General features: G+C 43.9%; 1 protein-coding gene across 2 annotated transcripts in view; it reads right to left on the bottom strand.

Moving 5' to 3' along the window:
• The window catches only part of LOC126175546 (breast cancer anti-estrogen resistance protein 1), a 519,279-nt gene that overhangs the window by 120,091 nt on the left and 373,270 nt on the right, over window positions 1-25,918 (bottom strand). The window contains exon 1 of one of the 2 annotated variants that reach the window (XM_049922391.1): window positions 22,424-22,600. The exons of the other annotated variant lie outside the window; for it this stretch is intronic. Coding sequence (XP_049778348.1) covers window positions 22,424-22,432 — 9 coding nt within the window. The 5' untranslated portion in view covers window positions 22,433-22,600. Of the gene's footprint in view, window positions 1-22,423; window positions 22,601-25,918 lie in introns of those variants that run through there. 2 annotated transcript variants of the gene reach the window in all.

Below are 25,918 nucleotides of genomic sequence, written 5' to 3'. Positions count from 1 at the left end.
CAGTAAGAAAAGCTTTCCTGAAAAAGGGAAACGGTTAACAGCCAATATAAACATAAGTGGCAGTTCATCTTTTTTTCAAGGAATTTGTCTGGAGCGTAGCCTTGCACATACGTGGAATGTGGACAATAACCAATTCACAGAAGAAGAGAAGAGAAACTTTGAAAATATCGTGCTACAGAAGAATATTCAAGAGTAGTGCGATGGGTAGATTGGATAACTAATGAAGAGGAAATGAATCGCACTGGAGAAAAAGAACATAATCAAAATAATGGATTGGTTGATAGGACTCGTCTTGAGGCATCAAGGAATTGTTAATTTGGTAATGGTAGGATATAGGCGGGGGGGGGGGGGGGGGAGAAGGGAGAGTAGAGGGAGACCAAGGCCCTAGTACAGGAAGCAGGTTGAAATGGATGCTGGTTGAGCGGTTATGGAGGAGTGAAAATGCTTAATGAGAATAGACTAGTGTAGAGAGCTGCATTAATTCTGTTTTGGAATTGAAGACCTCAACATGACAAATAATTCCGCTTGGGTGGAACACCTCTTTTAAGAGACCAACACAAAAGACGTTACTAGGAGCCTGAATAAGCATCTGACTGTGTAATGTGAATGTTCAGCCGCTGCCCGATTCTCTCAAAAAACAACTGAATTAAAAGTTGATATTCCACAAAATAGACAACTGTTCTAGCTTGTAAGCGTCAATAATGAATTATTTTAAAACTTCACATTATTTACAAGCAAATGTACGTAAATAGTGAAAACATACATTTCTTAACACTCCTGATATACGAAGGTGGAATGAAATAAAAAGTTACTATATACTTCATTACCTTCAGAAACACATCAGTTGTTCGGGTGTGCGTTGTTTGGTGACGGCTCAAATGTTCTTTGCCAGAGAGTAATATGAAACATATTTTAACGCACGTACAAATAAACACTCTGCAATAAAAGACGCGGACATAACTGGACCTTTACAAGTGTACCTCAGCGAAACCGATCGTCTTCCTGGCTTACGATGCTGCAGTTGACCACAATGTAACTGAAATACGTATAAGCGAGCTCTATTATAATTCCTAAAAAAGAACAGAAGCTTTTGCACTACGCACTACTTGCATATATACGAAAGTGGGTGGGGGTGTGCGGTGGGGGGACGAAAACAGTAAACAAGTTCAAGCGAATGTACGAGGGCAGTTCAATAAGTAATGCAACAAATTTTTTTTCTCGGCCAATTTTGGTTGAAAAAACCGGAAATTTCTTGTGGAATATTTTCAAACATTCCCGCTTCGTCTCGTATAGTTTCATTGACTTCCGACAGGTGGCAGCGCTGTACGGAGCTGTTAAAATGGCGTCTGTAACGCATGTGCGTTGCAAACAACGGGCAGTGATCGAGTTTCTTTTGGCGGAAAACCAGGGCATCTCAGATATTCATAGGCGCTTGCAGAATGTCTACGGTGATCTGGCAGTGGACAAAAGCACGGTGAGTCGTTGGGCAAAGCGTGTGTCATCATCGCCGCAAGGTCAAGCGAGACTGTCTGATCTCCTGCGTGCGGGCCGGCCGTGCACAGCTGTGACTCCTGCAAAGGCGGAGCGTGCGAACACACTCGTTCGAGATGATCGACGGATCACCATCAAACAACTCAGTGCTCAACTTGACATCTCTGTTGGTAGTGCTATCACAATTGTTCACCAGTTGGGATATTCAAAGGTTTGTTCCCACTGGGTCCCTCGTTGTCTAACCGAACACCATAAAGAGCAAAGGAGAACCATCTGTGCGGAATTGCTTGCTCGTCATGCGGCTGAGGGTGACAATTTCTTGTCAAAGATTGTTACAGGCGATGAAACATGGGTTCATCACTTCGAACCTGAAACAAAACGGCAATCAATGGAGTGGCGCCACACCCACTCCCCTACCAAGAAAAAGTTTAAAGCCATACCCTCAGCCGGTAAAGTCATGGTTACAGTCTTCTGGGACGCTGAAGGGGTTATTCTGTTCGATGTCCTTCCCCACGGTCAAACGATCAACTCTGAAGTGTATTGTGCTACTCTTCAGAAATTGAAGAAACGACTTCAGCGTGTTCGTAGGCACAAAAATCTGAACGAACTTGTCCTTCTTCATGACAACGCAAGACCTCACACAAGTCTTCGCACCCGAGAGGAGCTCACAAAACTTCAGTGGACTGTTCTTCCTCATGCATCCTACAGCCCCGATCTCGCACCGTCAGATTTCCATATGTTTGGCCCAATGAAGGACGCAATCCGTGGGAGGCACTACGCGGATGATGAGGAAGTTATTGATGCAGTACGACGTTGGCTCCGACATCGACCAGTGGAATGGTACCGTGCAGGCATACAGGCCCGCATTTCAAGGTGGCGTAAGGCAGTACCATTGAATGGAGATTACGTTGAAAAATAGTGTTGTGTAGCTAAAAGATTGGGGAATAACCTGGTGTATTTCAATGCTGAATAAAACAACCCCTGTTTCAGAAAAAAAATGTGTTGCATTACTTATTGAACTGCCCTCGTAGGTTGCATAGATGTTCGCCACTGATGGGATCGTGTATACAATTGAAATTCTCCCCGTCAGCGTCAGATAAGGCCTGAAGATGGTGTAAAGAGTCACCGAAATTGGTCGCAAGATAATAAAGTAACATCAAAACGACGTCTGCAGGTGCTTCATTTCTTTATGTACTTTTCGCATATGTGAAACCATGCACCTCTTCCCGGTCCTATCATGGTAAACGTCGCGACGTGTGTCCCACATTTCAGTACATTTCTTCACCTCTCCAATATACACATAGATATTAAAACGGGTTGCATTCATGGCAGGCTGACGGCAGCTGCTGCTGGACTTGAGAACACGTGTACACCGGCCAGTTCTGCCACAACGACTGCTTGCTCGCGGCGACCGGCGAGGTACTGTCCTCGCGGCGAGCTGGCAGCTTCAGTGCCGTAGTGCACGAGCCTCCACAGTTTCACATGTCTTGCTAAAACGCGCTAGGAAACTACGCTGCGAGCTCGCGGTAATACATAGCTCGTGTGCGTCTAGCTTTACCGTAGCTAGCTTTCTCACCTAGATTTTGTTTTATAACTGTGTTTGTTGTTATTTAAGACCAGTCTAGCTCTGTTTGTTGGCACTTATTTGATCTCATCTTGCATGCAGTCGTAGCGTTCACCCCCTACTATGTTTTCGGCCATCGATTTGGCGGAGCTCTTAGTATCCACGCGCTACGTAGTCCGCGGCATTGACATGCATAATTTGCATCAGACCGCGACACGTAAGTGGCGATGAGCTTCTCAAACCTTTGCGCCATAATAGTGTACCATGAGCGCAAAGTTTACTTAATTTTAGCAGCAGCAACTTCATCATCAACAACAATTGCAGACAGTGTTAAAGGGCGAACGACGTTCCCGTTAGGTATTGCCTAACACTCTCAAGAAGATGTTACAGTTTGGCACTCTTTGATTTTAATTATACTTATAGGATTTGAAGGGCAACTCCTGGACATCAGTTTGCTAAAGCAGTACTGTGAAATAAAAAAAATTAATAAAATAAAATAATAAAAAATCAACTTTTCAAATTAAATCACTTTCAGCGCACGTAAATATAAAATATCCCTAGCTAGTTACCATTGTCACCGCGAGCATAATGTATAGGGCAAGATTTTTGCAGTCGTAAAGTCGTCGGTTCGAAACTCGTCAGTAGCAACTTTTTAAACTTTTATTTGAATTTCATCTTTATCCACAAATGTAAATGTGAGTTAACAAAGATAAAACAATATTTTTAATAAAAATTTCTTGTTTTATTTTCAATTACTAACTTTACGAAAGTGGAAGTAGAGACAGGAAGTTAAAAATTGTTATAAAAATACGAAACAAGAAATAGGAAATAAAATACTTTTTTATTTTTTGAGATTGAACAGTATTACTGTTATATAGGCTACATTTTATTTTCTTTAACAGTAAGGTATTACCAAATTTAATTTTCGTACGAGCAGTAATTAAAAATAAAAACATTTTTCTTAAAAATTTGGTTGAAAAACTATAGAATTCCAAAAAAAAACTAAAAAACTCTCGATCCTATTGAGTATCCAACCGCCGACTTCGCGTCCACGCCACGCACTCAGCTACCGGTGGGCCGTCCTTTATGACCCAGCGGTTCTAGGCGCTTCAGTCCGGAACCGCGCTGCTGCTGCGGTCGCAGGTTCGAATCCTGCCTCGGGTATGGATGTGTGTGATGTCATTAGGTTAGTTAGGTTTAAGTAGTTCTAAGTTCTGGGTAAGTGATGACTTCAGATGTTAAGTCCCATAGTGCTTAGAGCCATTTGAACCAGCTACCGGTGGTTCTGCCAAAAAGGCTCGTGTTGTGCTTGACACTGCTCCAATATCCTTAAAACTTCAAACCCGATTTTTGGACTTGCTTAGGTGTTGGGCACGGAGCTTCATCTGCTATAAGTATGAAGAAAATCGACGCTGGCCAGTGGCTGAGGTGGTCTCGTCCTTGAACCTCGAGCAACGAGCAGCGGCGAGTGCGCGCATTCAGGCCGGCCCCACTCAAATATGTGTCCAGCAAAAGGAAATCCGGCGCGGCCTTTTCCGAGCACACAGCACGCGCCTGGCCGATGCCCCCAAATATTTGCAGACAAACAGCGGCAGCCGCCTGTTTCCTGACGTTCCGGCACCGCTCTCCGAGCCAACAAGTGGTACGCGGGTGGACAGCGGTCGTATCACCACCGTTACGAGAGCTACTATCTGCGCTGGCATTTCATTCTGTTCATCTATACTCAAACACTAACTCGTTCATTCAGTTCATCCATTCATTCACGCATCGTGTTCCGTAAATCCCACCACGAAGGAGACCCTTAGGGATATGGAGAAGGTCACATTATACATTAGCTGTCGAAAGCAGTCACTGCAGGATACTGTTGTTATGTAGACTAACAACAGTTCGTGACTAGTGCTTGTCTACTCGTATGCTCAAATACATGAGCTTAAAATTCGGCATCCAGAATTGTGCATAAAGTATGGTCAGATCGAGTGAGCCCCTGCTTCAGTACTTACGCGACATAAACCTGTGGGAGGAGGAAAACAAGTACAAAGAATTCGCCCACAGTAACTCAAGAGGGCCTGTGGAGGAACTCACGACATCTGTAACAAAAGAATGGATCCGTGCACACATAAAAATCAGTGACAACAACATAGTTATCAAACCACAAATCTTGTACAGCAGCGAAGCCCTCAGATATACAAGGCGACATCTAAAACATCCCGAAAGAGAAACGCAAAACTATGATAAAGGCCCAACCAGAACCGAAGATGATTACACACTAAAATCCCAGAAAACAACGGGAAAACTATCTCACTGCGCGGCACAAATTCAAAGAGAAGATAAAAATATTATGCCCACATCCACAGAATTCTAGCAAAAGGACTTACACAGGAAGATTTAACATACGTACACGGAACGACTCAAAATTATATTCTGGATTCAACAAGGCAAGAGAGATTTATAAAAGTTACCGAGAATTCTTCCGGGTTGTATGGCCGCGGTCCATGGAACTCTTCTATCCCTGACGTTTCGTCCAAAGCTACGTTGGGCATCTTCGGAGGTGCTCCTGGTTGTGCTGAGTCTTGCCGACTGACGAGTAGGACGTCGAAGAACGGCCTAAATACCGTGGAAAGTGGGTGTGGTCTGGATTTCTCGTGATAGCAGAGATAAACCTCGTCAAGCTTAAAATATAACTATCGATTATAGTACGTCAAAGATAAAAACTTCTCATAGATTCTGTAGCGCCACTGTCCATATATCGCTGAATTTAATAGCTTCTTCTTTTCTGTTAAAATTATCCCCATGTTTATATATTTCGATGGCTTCTCTATATAACCGTGGATAATAGTTCGTCATAGTACATAAAATTTCAGTTTCCGAAAATTTCACTACGTGATCACCCAACTGCAGAGCATGTTCCGCCGCGGCTGACTTGTCTGTTTTCCCTAGTCGGCTAAGACTTTTATGTTCCTTCAACCGTGTATTCACACTTCTGTTTGTAGTTTCAATGTAGTCCCTACCACATGTACAAGGAATCTTGGTTACACCACTTGCAGACAGAGGGGGACCTTTCCTTAACGGAACGAAGTGCTCGGCCTCTTTTCTTAGGTAGTTTGAAAATCGGTCGAACGTTACGTTTCCTTAAAATCTTCCCAATTTGATCCGTTAATTTTGGTAGGTAATTGAAGGGTAGAGAAACCGTGTTCTTCCATCGCTGTGTCCTATCGTTGTCCTTAGGCCTCCTGTTATTCGCTCGCAAAACTCTATTTATATCATTACTAGAGTACCCATTCTTCTCAAAAGCCTGTTTCAGATGTTTTAACTCGGCGTCAAGGTATTCCGGCGCACAGGGATAGAAGAGTTCCATGGACCTCGGCCATGCAACCCGGAAGAATTCTGAAACATCCAGTCGTGAAAGCATTCATTGTATGATTTAGAAAAGGCCCAGACAAAAGGTACGTATCAAATGTGCTACTTCCCATAAAACACAATTTGAGGAACTTAAATCAGCTTCCAGTACATTTTCTAGGTATAGTCAGCATCATGGAAATTTTAACATTTCAACACCGTACAAGAAATAAATGAAGTGAAATTAGCAATACTGTGCCAAAATTCTCTCCCTGTAGCAGTGCTCGCTTATCGGGGAAGCAGCAGAACACTAGTTGGTCGGAAGTATCCGGACACTGCCACGTCATCCGGAATTTACTGCCAGATGTCACGAGAGGCGGACCCGCGAGTACAAAACAAGTTGGCGAGTATTGTGTTGACAGAGAGAAGCATTAGCAGCAGAATGTTATGGCAAGGAGAGCTCAATGAGTTCGAATGAGAACTGGATATCATCTGAGTAACAACTCCATCAAGGACACTTCAACCATTCTAAAGCTGCCCAAAGCGACTGTTGGTGAAGTAATTATGAAGTGGAGACAAGGAACAACCATAGCTAAAACAAGACCAGGCGGATCTCATGTCCGACTGATAGGGACAGATGAGCATTGCGGAAGGTGGTTGCAAAAACTCGCATGAAATCAGCGAAAGCAATCACTCGTGGCTTCCAAAGTGCTGCCAGCAGTCAAGCAGTTAGAACAATTACGGTACAGTGGTCGATCAGCTCCCCATAAGCCACTACCCTTGCAGTATAGAGCGACGCCACTGGGCAGTGGATGCCTACCAACAAGTGATTTCGAGAGATAAATCTTGTGACAGTCCGATGGAATGGTTTGTGAATGGCTGGAGAACGTTACCTGCCATCATGTGTAGTAGCTACAGTGAAGTACGAAAAGGTGGTGTTACAGTATCGAGCAGTTTTCAGTAGCTAGGATACTTTCCCCTTATTCCGCTTAAGCAAAAGCCCAGAATCCCGACATCAACACAATGGAACGCGTTGGGGTTGAGTTAGAACGTCGATTCCGCTCCAGACTCGGCGCCCACATCACTACCTTCTCTGGTTTCGGGTGTTGATGAAGAATACGCTGCCGTTCCTCCACAGGCACTCAGACATCTAACTGAAAGTGTCCCCAACAGACTGCAAGCCGCCATAAAGACGAAGGTTGCACACACCCAGTGCTAATGTATTATTTAATTAGATCATGTACGAGGCGTGTTTTTTAAGTAAGTACCGTTTTGAAATTAAAAAAAGACGTGCTAAGATATCTCAATAAATTTATTTTTACATGAAAGCCTGTACCTTAATCTACGCACTGACGCCATTACAGTCTGATTCTTCCTTGTTTACGTTGTGTACTGAGTGTTTAAGATGCCTCCGATAATCGTGAGTCCAGCCGACTGTGAAGTACGGGCTGTTATAAGATTTCTTAGTGCTAAAGGCCTAAAAGCGATGGATATTCGTCGTGAGAGCTGTGCAGTTTACGGAGAAAACATTATGAGTGATGGAATGGTAACAAAGTGGGTGAGAGCATTTAAAGATGGCCGCACAAATGTGCATGATGAACAACGGAGTGGGCGTCCTTCGGCCGTTAATGAAAATTTGGTGCAGGAAGTGGACAAGACGCTTTACGATTTCCTCCTTGCGGGATGACTTTCCTAATGTTTCTCGCAGTGTTTTGTATGGCACTGTGACCGAGCACTTGAATTACCGAAAATTGTGCGCACGTTGGGTACCGAAAATGTTGACGGATGTGCTCAAAACCAAACGTTTAGACAGTGCATTGACTTTCCTTGAGCGGTACCAGAACGACGGTGATGATTTCTTAAGCCAAACTGTTACGGGCGATGAAACATGGGTGGCCTACGTCACACCAGAATCGAAGCAACAGTCCAAGGAAGTTGAGCAAGGGCATCGTTTTGCTGCAAGACAATGCCCGTCCGCATGTGGCGAATCAGACCAAAGATCTCATCACATCTTTTCGATGGGAAACTCTAGATCATCCTCCGTACAGCCCTGATCTTGCGCCCAGTGACTACCATCTGTTTCTGCACTTGAAACACCTGGGCAGTCAGCGTCTTCAAGACGATGAAGAAGTCAAAACAGTGGTGATGCAGTGGTTAACAAGTCAGGCGCTGACTTCTATGAGGAGGATATTCAAAAACTGGTACAACGTTACGACAAGTGCCACAATATTGACGGAAATTGTGTAGAAAACTAGATTAAGGTACAGGCTTTCATGTAACAATAAAATTATTGAGATATCTAAGCATGTCTTCTTTTAATTTCAAAACGGTACTTACTTAAAAAACAAAATGGTTCAAATGGCTCTGAGCACTATGGGACTTAACTTCTAAGGTCATCAGTCTCCTAGAACTTAGAACTACTTTTGGCTCCTTCCAAAAACTATAAGCTGTTCTGAGAATGACAGACAGCTAATGTGGGATGTATCACATACGGTATAAGGGGTCGCCAGAGGATGCGGAGGTCTTCTAATTTCCTTGGGGCACGTCACCGCAGCGCCAGACACGCACGCTTTTGAAGCCCTTCCGCGTGCGGGCGGCGTGTCCCTGTCACAGGGATTACTTCACGGCACACGTTTCGCTGCGGCGGCTATCGGGCAGCGTCGGGAGCACGGCCGCTGTCGGCGCCGCCGCCGTCGCTAATCGTCATGGGCGTCACGCCGACTGCCGGGTCGCGCAAAGGCAAGCGCGTGCGTGCGGTGCGTGCGTGCCGCGCGCCGACAGGAATGCTCGCGCCGACATTACCACCTCGACCTTCTTTCCAGCTGCGCCGTCGTCATCAACACATTCCCGAGTCAACTTCCACGTCGATTTTAACTCTGATACTGATACTCAAAGTTCGCGGCCTGTATCTTGTACGATCAACACACTATCAGTGTACTACAACGATCAACAAAAAGAAGTGAGGTTGCTCGCCTTACTAAGGAACTATATTGCTTGCCTTTAAAATCAAAACTTCATCAAGGCGGCATGCAACGACCGTCACATTGGTCGGTAGTTACGTTACTGGATATGTAAAAGTCTCAGTGTAACCGCACGAAGTAGGTGGGACTAACGCCATATACACTGATGAGCCAAAATATTATGACCACCGCCCACCGTGACGTTCGATGCCGCCTGAAGGCGTTGCAGGGCACTGACGCGGTAACAAAAGTATTGAAACGTCCCCTTAGAACAATTATACATGACTGTCCTTAAACTGACACACAATATTTTTAGCGCAACGCAATCTGACTTTCAAAAATCCCTACCAAAGAATGGCCCTGACTAACGTTAACCTATACCTTTCACAAATCACTTACCTCACCAAAAATCTTCGTTACTCGAACTACTGCAATACAGCGAGCGCCACTACTGCCAGCTAAATAAAAGATTCAAACTACTGAAGGCACTAACTACTGATAGGCATAGTTAGCAAATGAAAGATTTTGATAGAGAACAAACAATGTATTTACCTAAATAGTGTTGAAAAATCATAATATACATAGCAGTTCATGACATCCAGTCTTACAAATGTCAAAACTCCGCCATTTCTCTCCCCACATCCACCACTGCTGGCGGCTCACCTCCAACTGCGCAACACTACGCGCTGTTCACATCCAGCTGCCCAACACTACAATGGAAGACAACAATGCAAACTAGCCACAGACTGCACACAGCATAGCCAGTGATTTTCATACAGAGCGCTACGTAACGTTGCCAATATAAAAACCTAAACAGCCTACTTACAGTATATAAGCATATCTTCGAGAAATAAAGGTAATTTTGGATCGTATTTTAGTAATTTCTCACTACAATGTCTCTAGAATGTGTTGTAATATCCTAATATACGCTTAGATAACAAGAGTCACGTGATACCGATATGCATATATACAGATGGCAGTAATATAGCGTACACAATGTATACAAAGGGCAGTGAATTGGCGGAGCAACTATTTGTATTCAGGTAATTCATGTGAAAACGTCTCCGACGTGATTGTGGCTGCACGACCAGAATTCAGTTTGGGAAATCGTTAGGGTATTCAATGTTCCGAGATCCACAGCGTCAAGAGTGTGCCGAGAACACCATATTTCAGGCATTACCTCTCACCATGGACAACGCAATCGCTGATGGCCTGAAAGCAGCGGCGTTCGCCCACAGTGGTCAGTGCTAACAGACGAGCAACTCTGCGTGAAATAACCGCATAAAGCAATGCGGGATGTACGACGAACTTATCTGTTAACACAGTACAGCGAAATTTTGCGTTAATGGACTACGGCAGCAGACAACGGACGCAAGCGCCTTTCCTACAGCACGACATCGTCTGCAACGCCTCTCCAGAGCTCGTGAGCACGTTGGTTGGACCTTAGACGAGTGGAAAATCGTAGTCTGGGGTCCCGATTTTCCCTGGTAAGAGGTGATGGTAGGGTTAGAGTGTGGGGCAGATTCCACGAAGCCATGGACCGCAGTTGTCAACAAGGCACTGTGCAAGCTGGTGGTTGCTCCATAATGGTGTGGGCAGTGGTTACATGGAATGGACGGGGTCCTCTGGTCCAACTGAACCGATCGTTAACTGGAAATGGTTATGTTCAGCTACTTGGATACCATCTGCAGACGTTCATGGACTTCGTGTTCCGAAACAACGATGGAAATATTATGGATGACAATACGCCATGTCACCAGGACGCAATTGTTGCCATTATACGCCGGCCGCGGTGGCCGAGCGGTTCTAGGCGCTTCAGTCCGGAACCACGCTACTGCTACTGTCGCAGATTCGAATCCTGCCTCGGGCATGGACGTGTGTGATGTCCTTAGGTTAGTTACGTTTAAGTAGTTCTAAGTCTAGGGGACTGATGACCTCAGATGTTAAGTCCCATAGTGCTTAGAGCCATTTGAAACATTTTTTGTTTGCCATTGGTTTGAAGAACATTCTGGACAATTCGAACGAATGATTTGGCCACCCATTGAACATTTATGGGACATAATCGAGAGCTGAGTTCGTGTTCAAAATCCTGCACCAGCAGCACTTCCGCAGTTATGGGCAGCTGTAAGGGCAGCACTACTCAATACTTCTGCAGGGGGCTTTCAACGACTTGTGGGTCCACACCACGCCGAGTTGCTGCACTACACCGGTCAAAAAGACCTCCGACATTATATTTCACTTCTATTTAGCTCAGGAATAAATTTATACTGCTGTGTCTGAATGCAGCATGTAGTCCACAACACATGCTTTCTGAGTATCAGAAGTTTTCGTTTGTAAATAAGAAAGAAGGCTGTTTATCACAGTTTCAAAAATGGCTCTGAGTACTATGGGACTTAACATCTGAGGTCATCAGTCCCCTAGAACTTAGAACTACTTAAACCTAACTAACCTAAGGACGTCACACACATCCATGCCCGAGGCAGGATTCGAACCTGTGACCGTAGCGGTCGCGCGGTTCCAGACTGAAGCGCCTAGAACCGCTCGGCCACTCCGGCCGGCTTCACAGTTTCAGCATGTCTTCGAGGGTCGCGCGGTTCCAGACTGAAGCGCCTAGAACCGCTCGGCCACTCCGGCCGGCTTCACAGTTTCAGCATGTCTTCGAGGGTCGCGCGGTTCCAGACTGAAGCGCCTAGAACCGCTCGGCCACTCCGGCCGGCTTCACAGTTTCAGCATGTCTTCGAGGGTCGCGCGGTTCCAGACTGAAGCGCCTAGAACCGCTCGGCCACTCCGGCCGGCTTCACAGTTTCAGCATGTCTTCGAGGAGTAAAGGTAATTTCGTTTTTCTTTTCTTTTTTAGTAATATGAAGGTAGAATGTGTTTGTGTTTGCAATCGATGTAATATGCTAATACCCCCGACATCATCAAGTAAATAATTGTTTATTTCATCACGAAAATAAATCGATATAGTTTTTTCGATGTACCATGGGTCTACATTCGTCAACGAGTTATAGATTCCCATTCATGTACCATAGTTTCCATATTTTTATTGCGTATTGTTGAGTTTTCTGAATACTGCGCATATTTCAGTTACTTTGTAACATAAACAGCATTTCAGAAAATGCATTTTAACCATCAGCTGTTTTACTGTATTTAACCTATGTATCATCTACCGGTTTCGATCATAGACTATATCACTGTATGTAAGATAAAACAGATCCCATTTTCCTTTTAAGCTGATACAACATCATCAAGATGGTCACAGTGAAATCATCCAAACAACTATCATAACCCGTCCTTGAAATGCTAACGAACATGTTCGTGAAGAGTGAAGGCTTGGCGTTCTGGGCGATTGCTAAGGATTCCGCGAACGGGGAAAAATATAAATAAGGAAGCATAAAATGCAGCAGGACCAGTACGCCACTATAAAGAAAATAAAGAAATGCCCTGTGGAGGATATGGCACTGGACTAGATGCAATCTTTTCTTAAAAAATGAAAAAAAATACACCAGAGGAATGGCTCTGAGTGACTTATAGAACAGAGAGCCAGATCGAGAAAGGTACTGGAGCTTGGTACATCGGTTCTAAGAGAGGATTTCACAAATGATGAGGAGGTCGGGTAGGGGTGGGGTAGGGGGTGGGAGGAGGGGGGGAGGGAAGGAGGAGAGAAGGATATTACGTACGAACAAAGATAAACATGTGAGCTGTGAAGGGCATCACAACTATAACTATGTGACAACTGAGTGTCAGGGACTGAATAAAGGAAAAACATCTCCTTCAGGTAGCATGCTTACACTTCTTATCATCAGAAAACTGAGATAAAAGATAAAGTGAATTATTTTGAACTGATATAATAAGGCTTTATCGCATTCCTGCCGGCTCTGAAAGATTATTGCGGTTTCTGGTATCAGACGTTTAACACTTGCATCTGAAAAGAAAATCCCTTTGTTCGGTCTTAGTATAAAATACAGTCTATCTGCCTGCAACAGGTAGCCACCAACACTTGCTTAACACAATTACGAGATCAAATTGCATCTTTGTTACGGGGGCAATGGCGCCTTGCGAACTGAATAACTTTTTCCAGCAAGACAACAAAGTACCCCTGTTTCCAAGAAGGTTCATTGAAAGGACGCACCTATAGGGCTATATCGCTTACGTCAGCCCGTTGTAGAATTTTGGAACTAGTTTTATGCTCGCATATTATGGCCTTTCTGATGACGGAGAACCTCGTCTGTAGGAACCAATATGGATTCCGCAGACAACGGTCACGTGGAAGCCGGCTCACTCAGTCGTTCCACAAGACCCATAAAGCAGTCGATACCGCTGCCCATTTTTCTATCACATTCCCTTATAACGTTCGATACCGTTTCGTACCGTCGCCTTCTGTGCAAAATATAAGCGTTCGATCAGACAATCTTATAGTTTAGACTGAATAGTTCCTAGCAAAAAGAACACAGCCTATTACTCTTAACGGAGAGAAATTTTCAGAAGTAACATCGGGTGCCTACTAAAAGAATGTTACAGGACGATTACTTTTCACAGTTTACATAAAATACCCAGTGGACAGCGTCGGAAGTTCAATGAGGCTGTTCTTCTATCACGCTATGTAGAAAAATCGCAAAGCTACAAAATTGTAGCGAAATGCAGGAAGACATACAAAAGATCGACGCTTGCCGCAGGGATTATCGGTTGGCCGTTAACATAAATAAACGCACCTAATATCGCATCACAGGCGCGAAGACCCGTTATTATATGACATCATAATTGCATAACAATCCCAGGAAATAGCCACATCCTTTAAATATCTGGGAGTAAGCGCCAGTGAGTGCTACGACCATATAATACTGACCGTAGAAAAGGTAAACGACATACAGTATTGTTGGAAGACTTCTCACGAAGTAGGCCTGTAGTCTACCCACGAAGTAGGTAGCTTACAAAACTCTCGCTCTGGCGATTAAAATTACTCCTCAAACTGGGGCTCTTACCAGATAGGACTGGTGAAGGAAATTTAGAAGAATGAAAGAAGAGCACGTTTCATGGCAGGTCCGTTAGTTAAGGCAGAAAGCGTCACGGAGGCGGTCGTCTATCTCTAATGGTAGGCACTACAAGAGTGGCGTTGTGATTTACGGTTAAAATTCCGAGAAAAGTCAGACAAAATACTGCTTTCTCCTACGCATATCTCGCTAAAAGAACGTGAAGCTAGAATTAGGGAGATTAGAATCGAAACGAAGGCGTATCAACACTGTTCTTCCCGCGCAGGATTCCCACCCAGAACAGGAAAGGGGCCAGCGAGAGTGGTACGCAATGTATTCACAGCCACACACGACAAGGTGGCTTGTGGAGAACAGGTGTATTACATCAGATCCGGGGCAAACTTCGTATTGTGACGTCACATCGCTCCACGCATAATCTCACGGGAGTAGGTGGCACTGAACGGCTGAAGGCCGCTGTCGAAACACAGTGCTGATTTGCTTAGCGGCACTTATCGCAAATCCGACAGCTGTTTGTGCTCGGCTAGCATCTGCCCGGCACGCAGAAGTTTCCTATTGTCGCTGTCTCTCGGTTGCGTACTGGTCAAGAAGTTGGGCAGAGTACATTGTCTTTTGACATGTACTGACAGCACAGGCATCCAACATGAGTTCCTGATAAACAGATCATCACTTGCGCTTGTGCCCTCTTCACTTACTTTCTTTCCAGTTACATACATGGCCGCAATCAGTAGCACAGGACTGTTATTGCTTCTGTTTTCTTATGTGATAGTCAATCGTTTTTGTTTCCAGCTTAAGGAGGGTAGGACGCCAAACGGGCCGACTTGGAGCAGGAGAGGCACCACCGGACATTTTAATTTCCACTGTCTATACTTTTACAAATAAAGTCATAAAACTTTAACAGCATGACCAGGAAGGATTCAGGATTCATACTCATAGCAGTGGAATCTCAAAAATGTAACAAAACACATTTTTTTTACATGTGAAATTTCATCATTTTTTCACTTACTACTGGCTGCATTTGTTGCTATAGGTACACTTTTCTTCCTAAGTAAGAGAGATTCTTCCATGACTTTTGCACAGCATACAAACCATAGTAACAGGTGTATGAAACTCTAGAAGTTATTTAACTTACGAAAAAATGAACGAACTGTTATATTTTAAACTTCATGTTTAGAAAAAACTCAAGTTTTATAATTAATTATCTCAATTTTTTCCACAATTTTTTAATAGATTTGGAAAATTCTAGAGTTTCATACACCTGTAACTACTGTTTGTATACTATGAAAAATGCATCGAAGAATCTCTCTTACTTAGGAAGAAAAGTGTACCTATAGCAACAAACGCAGCCAGTAATAAGAAAAAATGATGAAATTTCACATGTAAAAAAAAAGGTATTTCGCAATGTTTTTGAACTTCCACTGCGATGAGTGTGAGTCCTCAATCCTTCCTGGTCATGGTGACAAACTTTTACGAATTTATTTCTAAAAGTATAGACAGTAGAAATTAAAATGTCCTGTGGTGATTCTCCTGCTCCAAGTCGGCCCGTTTGACGTCCTACCCCCCTTAGGTGCGTGATTTGCTGTCTTATTATACCTGCACTTTCCGTTTATATATCGGAAAAGAGTCCTAATTTGTTCTAACCCTTTCCGTACGATGCAGCAGCTGTTTTGGGGGCTGTTGTCAAACACTGAGAAGGCAGCCACGCAAAATATTGTTGCAGAGCAGAAATAAGGCCAGGGGAAGTCACAATTCAATAATCTTTATTTGTCCAAATGGCAAGTTTACAAGCTGATATGACAGGTTTTAATTGTGCTAGCAATCATCTGCTGATGTGAAATAGACAGAAAAAATATTGTTCTACCTGCTTACAGTATGTACAGTATAAGAAAAGAACAGAAGATGACACAGAACTCTGCATAAAATATCGTTACAGAGTTGACAAACTCAAGTCGTATACGTTAGAATTCTTTTTCAGTGTTTAAAGAAAGTTAAACAAGGAGATTCCACATTCCAAATCTATTCTCAGCAGTCCTAGAAGTAATTTTCAGTCTCCTTAAAATGGAAAAATAAAGAAAAAATACGTTTTGTTGGAACATGTCTCACTGAACTTTCTTTTCCTACTGGCAGTGTACTGTTTGCCTCTAGTGCGGATCAATTTTAACATCGACTGACGGAGCTCATATAAGCAGGAGAGCAGGCATATAAAACAAATACAAAACTAGAATAGTGAACAACAAACACACCGATAAGAAGACGATGTAAATATAATGCTACGCGATAGAACCAGTTGAATTTTTTGTATTTACAACAGCTGAAAATGCCTAGATTGACAGTAAAAGAAATGAACAGGAGAGTGAAAATGGTCACGAGCACTTTTAGTAAGTAAATTGGAGTTTTCAACACGAAAACTGCGATGTATCTGAGCCACAAAGTGCACATTCAGTATGCGTTACCAGTTTTGACTTACATTGAGATGAAAAAAGTCATAGATAACCCCTAATATAGTGTCGGGCCTCCTTTTGCCCGACGTAGTGCGTGGACTCAACAAGTCGTTGGAAGTCCGTTGCAGAAATTATTAGCCATGCTGCCTCTATAGCTCTGCATAATTGGGAAAGTGTTGTCAGTGCAGGATTTAGTGCACGAACTGACTTCTCGATTACGTCCCATAAATGTTCGATGGGATTCATGTCGGGCCATCTGGGTAAACAAATCATTCGCGTGAATTGTCCAGTATGTTCTTCAAACCAGTCGCCAACAATTGTGGCCCGAAGAGATGGCGCACTGTCATCCATAAAAAAATCCCTCCTTGTTTGGGAACTTGAAGTTCATGAATGGCTGCAAATGGTCTTCAAGTAGCCGAACAGAACCATTTTCAGTCAATGATCGGTTCACTTGGACCAGGGGGGCCCAGTTCATTCCATGTAAACACAGTTCACGCCATTGTGGAGCCACCGCCAACTTACAGAGTGCCTTCTTGACAATTTGGGTCCATGGCTTCGAGGGGCCTGCGCCATACTTGAACCCTATCAGCACCTTTCGCCACCTGAAATCGGGACTCGTCTGACCAGGCCAGGTTTACCAATCGTCTAATGTCCAACCCATATGGTGACGGGCTCAGGAAAGGCGCGGCAAGTGACGTCGTGCAGTTAAGAAGGGCACTCATGTCGGTCGTCTGCTGCCATAGCCCATTTCGTCATATTGTCGTTACGGATACGTTCGTCGTACGTCCCACATTAATTTCTGAGGTTCTTTCACACAGTGTTGCTTGTCTGTCAGCATTAACAACTACGAAAACGCCGCTGCTCTCGGTCGTTAGGTGAAGGCCGTCAGTCAATGTGTTGTCCGTGGTGAGAAATAATGTCTGAAATTTTGTATTCTCGGTCCACTATAGATCTGTGGTTCTCGGAATATTGCGTTTCGTAATTATTTCCGAAATGAAATGTCCCATACGTCTAGCTCCAACTACCAAAGTCCTAATTCCCGTTGTGCGGCCATAATCACGTCGGAGACCTTTACAAATGAACCACCTGACAGCTCCGCCAATGCGCTGCCCTTTTATACCCTGTATACACGGTACTGCCGCCATCTGTATATGTGCATATCGCCAAGCCATGACTTTTGTCACCTCAGTATGACAATGTGACATGGATTTATTAATGTGAAAACCGAGGGCTTCTCAGCGGGCGATGGAGAAATGACAGCAAACAGTTGACTAAATATACTGAATAGAGCAGAAATGGCTGTAATGAAAATGAAGCCGTGGTGAGTGACATGTAACCAAGCGAATGGATGGTACTTTGAGCACGGGAGTTCTTTGTTCGTTCCCAACTTACTTATTTACTTACAACTTACTTACACGATCAGGCCCAGAGGAAAGCGTGACATCACAGTTAGTGCTCTCCATCCGCTTCTGTCTTCTACTATCTCTCTCTAACTCTCTTTCTAGACTGGTCTGATGTCTGATAGGGTCCAGTCGACTGGAACTTTTGGCCATCTAGTCTGTATCAATCTCACTACAAGTCCAGCCCATTGGAGGCTTTTTCTCTTCAGCACTGTAACGATGTTGGTTTCTTATGTAGCTCTTCTAGTTCTGTATCGTTGCGACTTTTCCACTCTCCTGTAGTTGGATCCCAACCTGGTCCACGTATTTTCCTGAAGACCTTACTCTCAAACATAAGCAGTCGATTAAGGTCTTGTGTTCCACTGCTCTAGGTTTGACAATCATTTAGTACCACTAGCAGTATTAATGTTTTATAAAATCTTAGTGGTAGTTATTGAGAAATATTTCTGCATTGAGAAATATTTCTACATTTTAATATAAAGTTTAGAGAGTAATACAGGTAGCACATGCTTCCCACCTACAGTCTTGCCTCATTCTTTGCTTCAATTGATGTTACTTCAGAAAAAAAACTGATCCAAGACATTTGAATTCTTTCACATACTTCTACCTGTCACAGTTCGCTGTCAGATCTTCGGAGTTATGGATATTTCTTTTTATGGTCATGTGCTCAGTCTTTTCAATACTAATTTACAACCCACCTCTCGGAGACACTAATACCTGGGTCTGAATACTTCTTTTCAGCTATTCTTATTAGGGAAATGTCATCTGACTAGACCAGATACGTCATATTTTCATGATAGATTTGAACACCCTGGTCCGCAGCTCGTGGTCGTGCGGTAGCGTTCTCGCTTCCCACGCCCGGGTCCCCGGGTTCGATTCCCGGCGGGGTCAGGGATTTTCTCTGCCTCGTGATGACTGGGTGTTGTGTGATGTCCTTAGATTACTTAGGTTTAAGTATCTCTAAGTTCTAGGGGACTGATGACCATAGATGTTAAGTCCCATAGTGCTCAGAGCCATTTGAACCATTTTGACACCCTGAAAATTCTCTTTGTTGAATTCCCATATTACCTTTTCGAGAGTCAGATTGAAAAGGGCAGGTGATAATCCATTTCCTTGTCTTAATCCTGTTTCCACTTGGAAAAATTTCCTTCGTCATGTCAAATTCTGTAATGGTTTTAATCATACGGCGATCCCAACAGATGAGAGAATATCGATTGAAACGACGTAATGGAAGATGGGTAGAAAACAACCTTGGAAAAGAAACGTGGATGCATTAGCTGAAGACGGAGTTCTTCGAAGAGTCTAGACGAGACATTTATGACATCATATACGATCAAAATATGATGTTCACTAATTGTTACCACATACCCGTACATTTTCGTCGTGGGCACTCAAAAATTACTTGCCACAAGCTGGGTCATCATTCAAACGGATGACACACATCGTTTTCGAAGAAATCTAGCGAAATGGTGCAGCTTTCAACAACTGGGATCGTATTTGAAATAAACAGAGTCCAAATCTTCGTTGTTCCATTTTTACTTCGTTTTCCGCGCGTTTCCCAATTTCACTTGAGGTTTTTCCTTCATCCAGGCCTAGGCGTATTTCTTCCAATATCCTTGATAAACCGCGCAACTGCCTTGGCTCCAGCGATTCTTACGTCGACGGAAAGTTCAGCTCTAAGCTTCCTGCAGCTGATGGGGCTGCAAAACATTTCACATTCCGTAATTATGGAAATATCAACTCCCGGCTAGAGACTGACTATAGGTACACCTGCAACTAGGAGATATCAAAACTGATTGTGCTGTTTCACTCAAGGCTACGTGGGCAGACTTTGGATAGCGGTACGTGACAGCCGGCGCGTCTGATGATTACGCTCGTGGAATAACAAAGCTGAAAAAGTGCCCCTGAGATAAGAGAAATGCACACGGGAAGACGCAATGAATTTATATTACGTCATCTTCAGTTCTTGGCTGTACAGCGCAAATTCCAGCAACTCTATGAGTGAACTCACCTTTCTGTAACAGTAAAATGAAAAGCCATACCAACACTCGAGTATTTTTTCAATTTGGCGCGTTGGATAGTCATATGCCAGAGTTGTCTCGAATGTCATTGAACCAATTCCTACACATCGGTATTACAAAATGTTACGATCGATTTTCTTCTGACATATTCCTGTCTTTTAGGAACTGTTTCTTTTCGGATCATGGGCTATCTGTCGACCTTTGAACAATAATGTAAATACGGAACGAAAAGATGCAGATTGAGAAGATTTGACAATTTAGTCGTTAAGCTTAGTTAGCGGAAATTTCGTTTTTCCTCCGAATGCGAAAATAGTTTTTTGACGCCGACCTACATATGGAGAAATGATCATCATAATAAAATAAGGGAAATTACAGCTCGCACGGAAGGATATAGGTGTTCGTTTTTTCGCGCACCTTTCGAGATTGGAATAACAGAGAATTATCACTTAACTGTGATTTGCAGAGATGTATACGGAAATTGCGAGAATATATAGCATATGGTACATGGACTTAAGCTCCTATGCTTGTCTTTATAGGATAATATGACAGTTCCCACTGTCCCAGGGATCCCGAGAATTATGGTTTTCATGTATGAAATCTCAAAATGCAAGCTTTACTGCTCATTTTTTTTTAATTAATTGAGATTGGTATTGATATTTCGAACGACAAAGTTGTTCTAGAATGACGTGATGTTACAAACATCATTCTGCAGCGAAAAGAGCGTCTTTTCCACTGAGCGTACGCGATGTTTAGAAAACTGCTGTGTCACACTGACTGACAACCAATCATTTTGCCTTCGAATTCTGCTGCGCGAGCATAATTAACAGTGACTCCACAATCAGATTTTTTTTTTTCCGCGCGATACGGTTCATCTTTCTACAAAATATCTTTTCTCCGACAAGTTGCGTTACAACTCACACTTTTTCCGTACTATTCTAAACAGGAGGATTCAGAATGCGTTAACGAAAATAAAACCGTGAACTTACGAAGGGTATGCTTTTATTTGGTTCAAATGGTTCAACAGGCTCTGAGCACTATGGGACTTAACTTCCAAGGTCATCAGTCCCCTAGAACTTAGAACTACTTAAACGTAACTAACCTAAGGACATCACACACATCCATGCCCGAGGCAGGATTCGAACCTGCGATCGTAGCGGTCGCGCGGTTCCAGACTGTAGCGCCTAGAATTGCTTTTATTTGTTACACGCGCTTTAGGTATCTTTCAGTGGAAGCTCGCAATGAATAAAACTGAGTTAAAGCGAAACAAATGACATAGTGAAACTGCGGAAACTTGTTACTACAGATAGAATGTTAATAATGAAAAACACCGTCATAGATTATTTTCTTTCATTTGATGTACTTCATATTTTACATATTAATACCCATTTTCAATTGTAATTCCTTACGAAACACACACACACACACACCGTGAAAATCTTCATAACATCATAACTGGTTCAAAATACGAAAACTATGTTTTACGTAGGAAAGACTACTTGCTGAAAGGTCGGCGGTTTTTCGATATCTGTATACAGTCAATTGATTACGAAAGGTTGGGTATAATAACAAAGTTCTCCGTCCGCCTTTTCGCAAAAGTAGCGCAAAAACTTGCGAAATGTGTTGTCATAACCACATAACAGTTTCACCAACACTGCCACGGTCATATTACATAATGATAGAACAGTATTACACAAAAATATTGGTTGCGTTGATGTCTTTTTTTATCCTCAAATGTACCAGAAGCACTCACACGGAAAATATTGTGGCAACAGACTGATCTGCATCATAGCTCTAGATACACGTTCTTTCCTCGTGTAACGAACGTTTCGTCGTATACAGCTAAAACCGCGAAATAAATTCAGAGAAGGTGTATTATATAATATACAAATCTCCGACGAGTATTACGTACATATAGCGGACATCAAGTATGAAAAATGCAAAGGGGAATGGACGGCAATTCATAACGCTCACCCAATACAATGTCATCGCCATCGGTGCTGTGAAAATTACCGACAAGCGGCAGTCAGCCATGTAGTACCATTACGCTCTTCTAGCCACACAAATGGATTGGAGAGTAGTGTCATACACAGCTAATCTTCTGTTGTAATCTTAATTTGCGAACAGAAGAGCGAGCGAAGCGAAGCAGCACCACGCACTCCCGGCCGAGTCATAGAATCGGTATGCTGCTAGGTATAACTGTAGCAACAGAAGTTGTTACTTACGTATTTCATCTCGTTCGATCAGTGCGACACCTGTGCTGCCTGGAAGTCGATGCGTCGAGCATAACACAAAAGTCACTGGCCGCCTAGCAACGCGCACACGAGTTTCGCTCCAACAGGTGAGCTAGCGCGCATGTGCACCGCGCAGCACTCCACAGCACACTGGTAACGCCGGCGCGTTCGCCGCCAGACTGGCTTTGCCCGGCCGAGTCCGCACACGACAGCAGCAGCGGCTCACACACACACACACACACACACACACACACACACACACAGATAGCGGCCGCGCTGACGTGTGTAGCTGCGCCAGCGGCCTCGCCGAGCAGAGCGGCCGCAGTCGGCAGTCGCAGCCGGTGACGCGGCGCGTCCACAATGCTGACTGCGGCGGTATTTTTAGTGCGAGGCGTAGCGAGGAACGGGTTCTTCTGCCCTCCGGCCAAGTCACTCACTCGCTCCAGCATCCGAACGAGTCTCCAGGCAGTTTGGCGCCGCGCTGCCGCGTTATTTTGGAACCACACCGCAGCTCGGCAAGAAACAATAGTCTCCACGAACCGCAGGAGCACAGCATCTTCAGCTACATCTCCCACGTAGACGGCAGAGCCCTCTTTTTGTGAGCTTGCCCTTAGAGCCGTCCGTCATTAGGTCATTAGGGACAATGGAGTAGCTTAGCAGGATAAGCCTGACAGAACGCAACACTCCAAGCCTTGGTGGATTCCAACCACCTGTCATCTTGCTTCAGTGATTGGGGGGCGCCTGTGACTGTCACAACTTTTTACTTGTTTTGACAAGCTAGTTCCACTGATCTGTGGAACACAGAGTATTGGAAAGCGGGGTGAACTGACTGTGATATTTAAGCAATTTGCCACACTCATCTGACTGGAGGTTCGGTAAATTAACACCTCCCTCTTCCAGCGCTCTCTCGCGCTCCCCCCCCCCTCTCTCTCTCTCTCTCTCTCTCTCTCTCTCTCTCACACACACACACACACACACACACAAACAAACTCGCTGCGACCGTAGCGGTCGCGTGGTTCCAGACTGAAGCGTCTAGAACCGCTCGGCCACTCGGCCACACCGACCGGCTACAACTCAGAAGACAATCACTGAAGATGTCTGTGACTTGACTGGCAGTCGTGACTCATGATATTCGTTCCGTAGCAAATATACTCGAATATCCAGACTCGGGTTGACACACTCCGAAAAGTCAGTGCCCATCAACGGATTCAGAACACGTTTGACGCGATGCAAGAAAACTAGGCATTGGGACCTAACTGCAGCTTCACCAATGACGGATTACTGATACTTAGCCGGCCGCTGTGACCGAGCGGTTCTAGGCGTTTCAGTCTAGAAACGCGCTGCTGCTGCGGTCACAGGTTCGAATCCTGCGTCGAGCTTGGATGTGTGTGATGTCCTTAGGTTAGTTAGGTTTAAGTAGTTCTAAGTGTATGGGACTGATGACCTTAGATGTTAAGTCCCACAGTGCTCAGAACCATTTGATACTTAAATTTATTTTCTGTTGTTTTTAGATCATATTTTTTCCATCGGTCCCGGTTATTCATCCACAGTTTTCACAGCTTTTTATGCGTTACTTGACAAGTGAATCCTGCGTAGACTATCTTCATTCATTCCTGATTGTTCCTGTAGGATGCCTCATTCACTGTGAATTTTACACAGACAACTAACCATTACCCCAAGTCCCATGTTTCACTATAAGAGGCCCTTCAGATGATGGTATGAAACACACACTAGAAAAACCAGTAAATAAATCTTCCAAGAAGAGGATTATCTTCCGAATGATGAAGAACATACCTGACACGCGTATATAGCCTGGTTCACACCGCTATATGGATATTAAATTACAAGCATTAGAAAACGGTAAGGAAAGGATGGAGATCCTAAAATGTAGTGACAAAGAAATGGTCTGAAAGTTAAGCGCCGAATGATAGCATGATCAAGTCTCTGGAAAAATTACAAGAACTTACAGTCAAGGACATGATGGTGATACATGCATCAATTGTTACATGATGATACAGGACAATAGCGAAATATAGCGAAAAATAATGAATGATAAGAACTGCACTAGCCGATAAGGTTTCGTGCATACAGGGTGAACATTAATAAAACCGACAAACTGCAGGGACCGATTCGTGACTGGAAATGGGATAAAAAAGGTCCACTGAACATTTGATCGGAAATGCATCGTTGCCACGGTAGATGACGCTGACCACGTGCCTTGTGTTCCGTATGTGTTGCAGGCTGTGTGATTGACGCAGCGTGCTGTAAGCAGCAGAATGGTCCGGAATTCATGTCAGGAACAAACCGAAATGGTGTTGATGTACGGTGGAGAGATAGCATGGCTATAAGTAACAGACACCACGTCATACAATATTTCACGCCCTTTTCCGGCGATCGTGTGATCATGGGTCCTTTCAGGCAGATGAACGTGCAGGGAGGCGGCGGAATGTGCGTACACCAGAGTTGGAGGACCGGGTTCTGCAGGATATTGAGAAGTACCCTGGTACAAGCTCCAGGCAAGAGGCTCGACAACATGGTGTAATCAAAAGTACTATTATGTGCATCATGCATTGACAGCTGCTACTGTCTCTATTACCTGCAGTCCCATGGAGGCCACTTTGAACATCTGTTGTGACATGGAGACGATGCAGCACTTTACTGTGTTTCGGAACGATTTGTTGTCGTTGCACGTCCATTTCCGGACACATATTCATAGCACCTTTTCTCCTCCATTTCCAGTAGGAATCTGTCCCTGCAGTTTGTCGGTTTCATTAATGTTCATCTTGTATAACTGAAAATATTACTTGTACTGGTTATTTAGAAAAGAAGAAATTAATAGAAACGCAGTCCTGTCAGAGCCTGAGGCTCACGATTCAGTCTGTAAAAAAAAAGTAAAATAAAATAAAAATAAAATAAAATAAACAGGTACAACATTCTTATGGATGCGTGACCGTCACATTTTGTAAACTACTTTTAATAGTTTATAACGTCTCAGATAATAGTTTCACTTGATATATCTGTGGCAGAAGTGTTAGAATGTGGATAAGTGGAATATAATGTCAATGAAAAACCAAAAGCCAGCCGAGGTGGCCGAGCGGTTCTAGGCGCTACGGTCGCAGTTTCGAATCCTGCCTCGGGCATGGATGTGTGTGATGTCCTTAGGTTAGTTAAGTTTAAGTAGTTCTAAGTTTTAGGGGACTGATGACCTCAGCAGTTAAGTCCCAAGTGCTCAGAGCCATTTGAACCATTTGAACCAAAAATCAAAAACTCCCACCACATCCGATTACAGGTTTAGCGGTAAGTTTCCGGAGACCATCACATCGTACACTGGACTAGCATTCTCGGGGATGACGGTTCAGATCCCCGTCCGCTTACCCAGATTTGCGTTTTCCGTTAACAGCTATAGGAAAGAACAGGTCCAATACCTTTCCTTGTCATTCCGAAATCTGAGGTTGCGCCCAGTCCAATGACCTTGTGTAGACGAAA

The sequence above is a fragment of the Schistocerca cancellata genome, chromosome 3 (genome assembly GCF_023864275.1).
Source record: "Schistocerca cancellata isolate TAMUIC-IGC-003103 chromosome 3, iqSchCanc2.1, whole genome shotgun sequence".
Taxonomy (NCBI): Eukaryota; Metazoa; Arthropoda; class Insecta; order Orthoptera; family Acrididae; genus Schistocerca; species Schistocerca cancellata.
This window is presented reverse-complemented; position numbering and strand designations above follow the sequence as displayed.